We start from the raw sequence: 8,322 nt of genomic DNA on the forward strand, positions 1-8,322 counted from the left end.
TTATGTGATACGCTTTTTTTGAGTAACCAACGCGTGTTTATCCTAGTACGTAGATTTTATTAAAAAAACAAAAAAAAAAAAAAAAAAAAACAAATCATACTTCAATTTCCGACAAGGGAATTACGGTTACATTTTGTACTTCTATCGACTAATTATTCAACATTCTCCTCGGGCGACTCGGACGTCGTTTCCTCAGGCGTTGATATTTGCTTCAAACGAGAAACCAGAGTCGACTGATGATGCGTGATTTGACGATTGAGGTTCGCTCCTCCGGCGTTTTGTAACACCTGAACAAGTCGTGATCTGACCGCCGTGATGTCGCCCATTGCGGCGTAATTCACCAACTCATTTCTGCTCATAAGCTTCCCGTTCATTATCCCAGCTGTGAATAATCAAAGATATTTATATGAAAAGCGACGTCATCGAAGCTCGCAGTTTTAGTATGCATACATACCCATCAAAACGAGTTCCGGTCTCTTCTGCAAGAGTTTCAGCAACGATTGAATGTCTGTCCCTGGACTGAATATTGTCAAGTTGTGGGATTGGAAGAGTCGATTAACTGCTAGAAACGGAGTGTCCTTAAGAGCGAGCGCTATCGTTGGTTTTCCATATACTTTAAAATGCATGTTATGCTTTTTCAGAGCGACGGCAAAATTGAATTTTTCCTCTCCAGGAAAGGGGTTCATGTGACAGAAGGCAACCATGTTAGAATTTTCAAACCAGTTCCGGGCCTCCCGAGCGATGATTCTTTGCATCGGATGAGGTTCCTTTGCCTTATTCACTTCATCCGGTGAAGGTTTATTTTTAACGTTCGCACATAATTCCGACAACGGTTTACCCCACCTTGCATTAAAGTATATCGGTTCGACAAATTTTTCTACCGTCGCTCTCTTGTAGTGCGGCTCCCTCGGTTTTTGAATATTTATTTTACCACGAAATCTTTTCGGCTGTACGATCACTTGCCTCGTGGGTAACAGCCACGCTGAAAAACAACGTCAATTGTTAATTAGATGATCGTAGTGAAAAGTTTTAAAGGTAAACCAATATCAATTTTGCGATATTATTTCGGAACTGAATTAAATAAGCATATACAGATGCGATTTATGTTTTTTTTTTCTCAACATATATGATATATGTATATCAGATTTTTCATAAAAGAATCGCTAATCCTTTTTATATATGTACAGTTCGTTAATTATACGATAGTTTGTTATCTGGATAAAAAGTGGGAAAGGTGAAGAAGTAAGTATTACAAAATCATTTATTGAAATGGTAAATTTGTTTTATTAACGATATTCTCGGAAATAATTTCATAAATTCAATCATCAATATTTCAAGAACATTATTATAGCTAATTCAGTCGCACAGAAGTTGATATTTGTAACGCAATAATATCATTCGCATGTGAAAATTTAGCTGCTGCGATATGCAATATTAAATTATATATTGTTAAAAACTAATGGAATGATTTGTTGAAAAAGTCTTGCTTCGTTCGGAATGAGAACAAAAAAAAAAAAAAAAAAAAAAAAAATGATTTATACCGTGTGATATGATATTCGATAAAATTTTGAGCATCTTGTCGGACAATGGCAAAAGTCAAGGGACAAAAAGAAAAAAAAGAAAAATAATTAATAATAACCGAAAGAAAACTATCTTAACATGCTAATAAAATACCTATTTTGTAATTTATTAAAATAATCTAAGTTAAATCTCATCATTGTATCAAGAGTTAAATTTCAATCATCACTCGCTTTTGATTGTGAAACCTATACAATACTGTGTACACACATCTATAAGGTATCCATTTAAGTACAACGTCATCGTATAATTGCTACAACATTCGTTATTATGCAGTAAAAATAATTCTTTATTAATATAAGAATGTATTTATTAATAATAAATTATGTATAGATGCCTGTATGAATTTTTTATATTCATAGTTTCATAAAGAATCGCCGCTCATTTATAGTACATTATGAAAATCTTAAGTCCTTTACCACAACGACTGCCTCGTAAATAATACATAGAGGAAAAAAAAAAATTCATTCCAATACAGAAACTAAGAGGCGTCCTATACGGGAAAAAAAACCTAGAAGATAAATATTAACTTTAACAACTAATCCGACTCAAGCAACTTAATTGATAATAATAACAAATCGCACAGCGTTACAAGTCAAGAATTTGCGGTATCATCCATTCTATTCAATTCAATTCAATTCAAATCAATTATTCAAGGCACGCGTGTATTATTCTCATTCGCTTAATTACATCTATAGTATTGTCTTTGTTAAATAAGTACTATATGTATATGTATAATACAAGTTTTCTATTAATACGTAATACGAGCTTGTGTGTCAATACATTTAAAGAAAATTAATTTTATCAAAATGATTTTCACTTTCTGTTAATGTACAGATATTTTCGGACAGTATCACTGAAACGAAAAAAGAAAGATTAAATACTTTATTCTATTCAACATCGATTATTGCTGAATATTTTCAATACTTGAATACTGTTTGAAAAGAGTAAATGTATGATATACATATATATATAATATACATTATCAATTTACTGATTAAAAATAATGTATATAATTAAATTCTATATCGCACCTTAAAGTTTTTTGTTTTTTTTTTTCCGTCAAGTTTCTTTTTCATTCTTTCTATGTACAGTTATTTAATTCATTTACAAACTGAGTCTTCCTCATTTTCATTCACTTTCAAGTCTGTCTAAAAGCTTACGTATTAAAAATCCAAATTAAAAATTTAAAATATTGAATCTCGGTAGAAAAGAAAACATGGTGTTTTCATCGTCGTAGTGGAGGTAGCTTTTCGCAAACACATCGCAATAAGGTATCGTTTAAAACACACAATATTATAGTATATAATTTGTATAATCATAATAATTATAAGATTATTATTGTGTCGTAGACAGAATAAAAAACATTGTCTTTTATTCTCTCTATAATCGTCAAACCAGTATTACTTGAATAATTCAGTTTTGGTGGTTCACGTCCTTATCTAATCATAAATACAATATACAACATACGCGTTTCGTGTGTGACAAATTTATGAATCCGTATAATTGATGCTGCCAGCAAAAATATCTTTGCAAAATATAATTCCTACTTCGTTATGTATCGTTAAAAAAAAAAAAAGGGGGGAAAGTGTTTTTGTTACGAAATAGTATAATGTTCAGTGTATAGAATACGTCGATTCAACATGAATATAAAATTATATACACATAGATATATTATGAAACAGAAAGTTATTTCGTCAACAATCTTAAGGCACAATTATCGTAACGAGGAGAGAAGTTTTTGTATAGAAATAAGAGGAATATATATATAAAATACCTTAACTACGCTATATAATTTATAGTTCCACTGCAATAATTATTAGCCTCTTGGCGTGACTCTATATTGTCACCGAAATTGAGCGACTTTCTATTTTTCCCAAGTCGGAGCATCGATCTGATGCCGCCTTTTTTCCTCGACCTTTTATATCGATCATCGAGAGCGGAATTTAGCGAAGCTTGTTTCACGTCGCCTCGGCTGTTTGGAAAACCATCGTTTTCGCTCCTGTAATTGTTGGCATCCGAAATCTCGGCCTGTACGTCGTCGACGAGCCAGTGTTTTCTCGGCGAAATCATTTTGGTTCGTCCAGGTATCGTGTAGAGGTAATCAGGGTTGGAATCCGGTGTCGGATCGGGGTTGTTGACCTTGCTGCGACGAGTTTTTTGCTCATCGACGAAAGTACTCTCTCTGGAAATCGTCTTGACGCAAATATTTTCGAAATTTTCAACGCTCTGCGCCTTCTTCGGCGTCGCACTCGGAACTTCGAGGTTTTCCCGCTGATTGTGAGTCGATGAAGGTTCGGCGCTTTTCACCTCTCTTCCCTCTCTTAGCTTCTTGTTTCTCTTGTAGGTGTCGGTGTTCTTTGCGTCTAAAGCGGCGTGCCTTTTCTCGGACATGCTTTGTCGCCCTAGGGCGTCGCGGGAAAACTTGTTTCCCGACGAGCCGATCTCCTCTAGCGACAGCTGACTGTCGTAGCTCGGATCCTCGGAAAACTGTCCATCCTTAGCGTTGGGGTTGTGTTTTCTACCGGACTGGTTTTTACCGACCGTGCTAGATTCCTCGGCGAGAACAGATTCCATCGAATCTTCCTTGTGCATCGGGGCCAATTTCTGGCCCTTGTTACCGTGTTCCATCAAAGTTTTATTCGTCGCTAAACAATAGCTCTCGTTTCTCAGACTATTCTTGTTATACTGCTCCGTCAGTCTGTCTATAACCGGGTTCCAAGGCGACGACGATGTCGCCGAGTTTATCTGCCCGTTGTCGACCGTGTCCGACTGGCAATTCAAGTCGTTCTTCTCCCTGACTCTGTTTTCGCTCTGGTTGGTAGTCGCCGTTTCGCTGCCACCGTAAACTCTGTTGATAAGTTCGGTCTTGGACCTGGAATTTGATACAGAATCGATATAGATTTTTTCGCACCCTCCGTCGTAGGACGAAACTCGTCGAGCTATCGTCAGCGTGATAACGCCGGTTACAGAGCTGTTTGTGTTGAGCATCGCGCGCCTGAGTGTCTCCATAGCATCGGAATTCGACAAACCGAGTAGCGAGACTCCGTTTACGTTGAGGAGTTGATCGTTGGTCCTGAGACGTCCGTCTCTCGAAGCGGCTCCGCCGTGCAGAACGCTCTTTATAAAAATCCCAAGATCTACGCTCGAGTTATCATCGGTGCTGCTGGTCTTTCCCTTTACGCTGACCCCGAGTCCTGCTTTTTCCGAATCATGAACAGGAATGTCGAGCGTAAGTATCATCCGATTTTTTCGAGGTGATAAAATGACGTCGTCGGATGTTTTTGGGTTCTTCAAGCCGCCTTCGCCGTAGCTGTGAGTCTCGATTTTTTCACCGGTTTCTTCGACGTCTCGTTTCTTGCTCGGCGATCTGCTCTGACCTTTCCAATAATCCGTGCTTTCGGCAGAATGAGAGGAAACCGTAAGCTCTCTCGGAACGTACGAAGGTATTACAGGCACGTCCGACGTTGCCGACGGAACTTCTTCCTGACGAGACACGACCATCTTGACTTTACCTCCGGGAGAAATACTTCGCAGTAACGAAACTACCTCCGCCTGATTCTTTCCGGTCATTTCCATGTTGTTCACTTCCAGAAGACGGTCCCCAGGTCTGAGACGACCATCCTCGACTGCCGCGCCTTTCGGAAGGATATTCTTAATGTAAATCGGACAATGACCACCGGCAGGATTGTCTCTGGTTGTTACGCTGAAACCGAGTCCATTCGTTCCCTTGGTCAGTTCGATTTCTATCATTCTTCCAATTTTCCTCGTGTTAGCCGTCTGCAGTAGATTATAATTGCTGCATTGTATTTTCCTCTGGCTATCGTCGGCTTCGTTTTTCGAGTTACTGCTATGGTTGCTCAAGTTCTTTGCGTCCTTGTCGCTTTTCGACTTCCTATTCTTTATAACCGATATCTTTAGACACGGCTCGTTCATGGCGGTCACGAATATCTCTTGAACCTTTGAGAATGGTACGTGCAAAAGATTGTTTCCATTTATTTTAACGATTTTATCGTGGAGCCCGATTTGACCGTCCCTGGCTATCCGACCGTTGCTTTCTATCCTCTCGACTCTGAGACCCTGATCATTGCCCAATAAATCGTAGCAAGGAACGACGTGCAGCCCCAAAGGTCCGGCCTCATTCTTAATCACCACTTCTTCGGCGTCGTTAGCGGCTTGACCGTTGAGGCAAAAGTTTTCATTTTTCGATACAGCAAAGTCGAAATACGACTTTGAGTCCTGACCGAGGGGTTCTTTGCGTCTGGATTCACGGGGCAGAGATTGAGCCGAGTAAGGTGTCAGGAGGGAGGGTTCTTTGGTTGATAGGGAATGCATCGACAATCTCTTGGCGCTCTCCCGTTTTATATGGCTCGAGGAATTCGCCGCTCTTGGATTTACAACGTAGTGTTGTTCCTTGTGATCCCCGTGAAAGAAATCCGGACTATTCGTCCCGACGGAGCTCGCGCCGTCTCCGCCAACGTGTATAGTTTCACCGGAGACAAAATGTGCCACAATTTGCTCCCGGTCGTCGGCCACGTCGCAAAGCCTATCGTCGGGGTCGAGGAGACCTCCGCCGGTCAGCGACGACAGGCTGTTAATCGTCAACCAGGCATCGTTTCGACCCGTAGCTTTTTTATATCTCAAGGTGGCCTCGCGCATCAGGTCTTTGACAAGTAGCGTTCCATCTCCGCACGGAACTACCACCCTTATATTGTCAAAACAAACGGTCACCTTCATCCTCGAATAAAGTACATACTCGCGTTACTCCATGTAGTATAGTATTATCGGCACTTGTTTTGTTTCTGGTGAAAACAGTTGAACGACGACGACGACGACGAGTGATCACTCGTCGGAAATTGATCGATGTAAAATTTACTAGTCACAGGCGTTTGTGTTGAAATTTTTTCGACGATTAACAATAGTCGATAGTTTCGGTGTGTAGTGATTCACTGAGATATCAGCAGCAGCAGCAGCAGCAGCATTAACATCATCGTCATGAGCAGCAACACCCACGGTATTAATTCGAGAACTTTCGACCGCGATCACAGCTCGATAATTGTTTATTTGTTGTTTACAGGATATGAAAAGTCGCGCGATATCACCCGGTGAAAACTGTGCCGCGTTTTAACGCGACGAGGGACTGGTCGAGGCTCACTAATTGTCAAATACCCGATTGAACAGACGCATTCGCCATTACGTTGTTTCGACGGGTTCACGCTCTGGCCACTCTGACTCAGGGATCAGCGGAAATGGTCCGCGGCGCTGCACGTGCGAACGCCGAAACTGACCGACCGACGATAGTCGACGGCAAATATTTAGCGAACGATAACACTCGGATAATGTGGTAAATGATGATTACCTTTGTTCAGAATAGAAGTCATCGTTAGCCGAATATCCTAGCGAACGTCTCAGTTGTGATTTTGAGTTCTAACGCCGAGCAACAGGGCTGTCGTTCAGTTAATATCGCATGCTGCTTCCGTTTACTCGCGGTCCGCAGAGGTACGAATCCAATTCCGTTGTTCCCAATGTTCAGAAAGCATCGCCGCCATCGTAGAGTAAGGGAGTTAGGTGTGCTCGATAAGGGACCAATTTTCGTACAAGGTCGCGCATTTCGTCAGTGGACGTCACGGCTAATCACAGTCACCCTACAGCGCAGGCACATTCACGCGTACACAATGTAACATAACCTCAATCACAACGTCAATAAACGTGCATAAACAAACTCGGTTGGTCGGGTATAGTTTCACAAAAGGTGCGTTTCGAATTTAGCTTTCGGTACTGTCAACAATCTTTAATTTCTTTTGCGCTCCCGAGTTCGTGGATAGCTCTGCCTCTATCCCAGGGAGTTATTAGCGCTGCCAGCTAGTTTCGGAACATACCCGAAATTAATCGAATGTTTAACTGTTCGGTTAAATTCGATACTACCGATTCCCCAAAGCTCTGAAGGTCCTGCGGAGTGGTTCAAAGTTTGCGGGAAACAAACAATTCCCAATAATAGTAAGTATATCGATGGCGTCAATAGAAATACATATATTAAAAAAACAAATACGTTTTTTAACATATAAATTTTTGGTTATAGTGCGAGTATGCTTGGAACATTTTCTACGGAACTGATTCTTCAGAAACTTACAGGAACAAACTTTGAAGTATTCTCGAACTTCTCCGACGAAAGTAAAAGACAATGCCGTTCAAATGAAAATATTTTGAGCAATCACACGAAGACTACTTCAATTGCCTCTACCAGCTCTATTATTGAGATAAGGGAAACTCCTCTCAAAACAGCCGATTAGAATATTCTCACGCAAACGAACGATTTCACTGTCATGTAAGTAATATCGAAATAATTATTTTACAAATTTCTGAAACGCCGATCCAGTTATCATAGCGACATATATATACATATTTTTGTCGAAATCAATTTGTTTATTAAGTCACATGTAGGTCAATTTTTGTTGATACCATTCACTTCAATGTACTCGGTGTAAGGTTTTCGCATCTTGCGAAGGGGACGATCTATCGAAGAACTTCTCTTAAAAATGCATCGAGAAAATTCGTGCTCCAGTTAGAATGGATGGTAAATTAATTCCCAATGTATCTAACCCTAAACTACGAGTGTTGGCATTCTTTGTAAAGCCGAAAAAACAAAAATAGGCACAATTTATGTCCGCACTCTCTCCAGAGAGAAACCTCTCTGCTCTCTCCGTAGCGGTCCCCCCCCCCCCCCCCCCCCCCCCCCCCCCCCGC

At 40.4% G+C, this 8,322-nt stretch overlaps 2 protein-coding genes across 2 annotated transcripts; both read right to left on the reverse strand.

The window, feature by feature from the left end:
- Nucleotides 1-36: 36 nt before the first annotated feature.
- LOC124300865 (39S ribosomal protein L10, mitochondrial) lies at nucleotides 37-7,196 on the reverse strand. The gene is made up of 3 exons (XM_046755308.1): nucleotides 6,938-7,196; nucleotides 455-982; nucleotides 37-382 (listed from the first exon to the last, which is right to left on the reverse strand). The coding sequence occupies exons 1-3, from the start codon at nucleotides 6,957-6,959 to the stop codon at nucleotides 153-155; spliced, it is 780 nt and encodes a 259-aa protein (XP_046611264.1). The 5' UTR covers nucleotides 6,960-7,196; the 3' UTR covers nucleotides 37-152.
- LOC124300860 (partitioning defective 3 homolog) lies at nucleotides 2,644-6,907 on the reverse strand. The gene has a single exon (XM_046755298.1). It carries the CDS (start codon nucleotides 6,313-6,315, stop codon nucleotides 3,361-3,363), a length of 2,955 nt encoding a protein of 984 aa, XP_046611254.1. The 5' UTR covers nucleotides 6,316-6,907; the 3' UTR covers nucleotides 2,644-3,360.
- Nucleotides 7,197-8,322: the final 1,126 nt, after the last annotated feature.

The sequence above is a fragment of the Neodiprion virginianus genome, chromosome 3 (assembly GCF_021901495.1).
Source record: "Neodiprion virginianus isolate iyNeoVirg1 chromosome 3, iyNeoVirg1.1, whole genome shotgun sequence".
NCBI lineage: Eukaryota > Metazoa > Arthropoda > Insecta > Hymenoptera > Diprionidae > Neodiprion > Neodiprion virginianus.

Excerpts from the sequence above, each read along its gene's own strand:
- LOC124300860 (XM_046755298.1), bottom strand. The coding sequence starts at position 6,315 with ATGAAGGTGACCGTTTGTTTTGACAATATAAGGGTGGTAGTTCCGTGC.
- LOC124300865 (XM_046755308.1), bottom strand. The coding sequence starts at position 6,959 with ATGACTTCTATTCTGAACAAAG. Across the intron at positions 983-6,937 it reads GACTTCTATTCTGAACAAAG|CGTGGCTGTTACCCACGAGG; the intron begins GTAATCATCATT and ends GTTGTTTTTCAG. Across the intron at positions 383-454 it reads ACCGGAACTCGTTTTGATGG|CTGGGATAATGAACGGGAAG; the intron begins GTATGTATGCAT and ends GATTATTCACAG.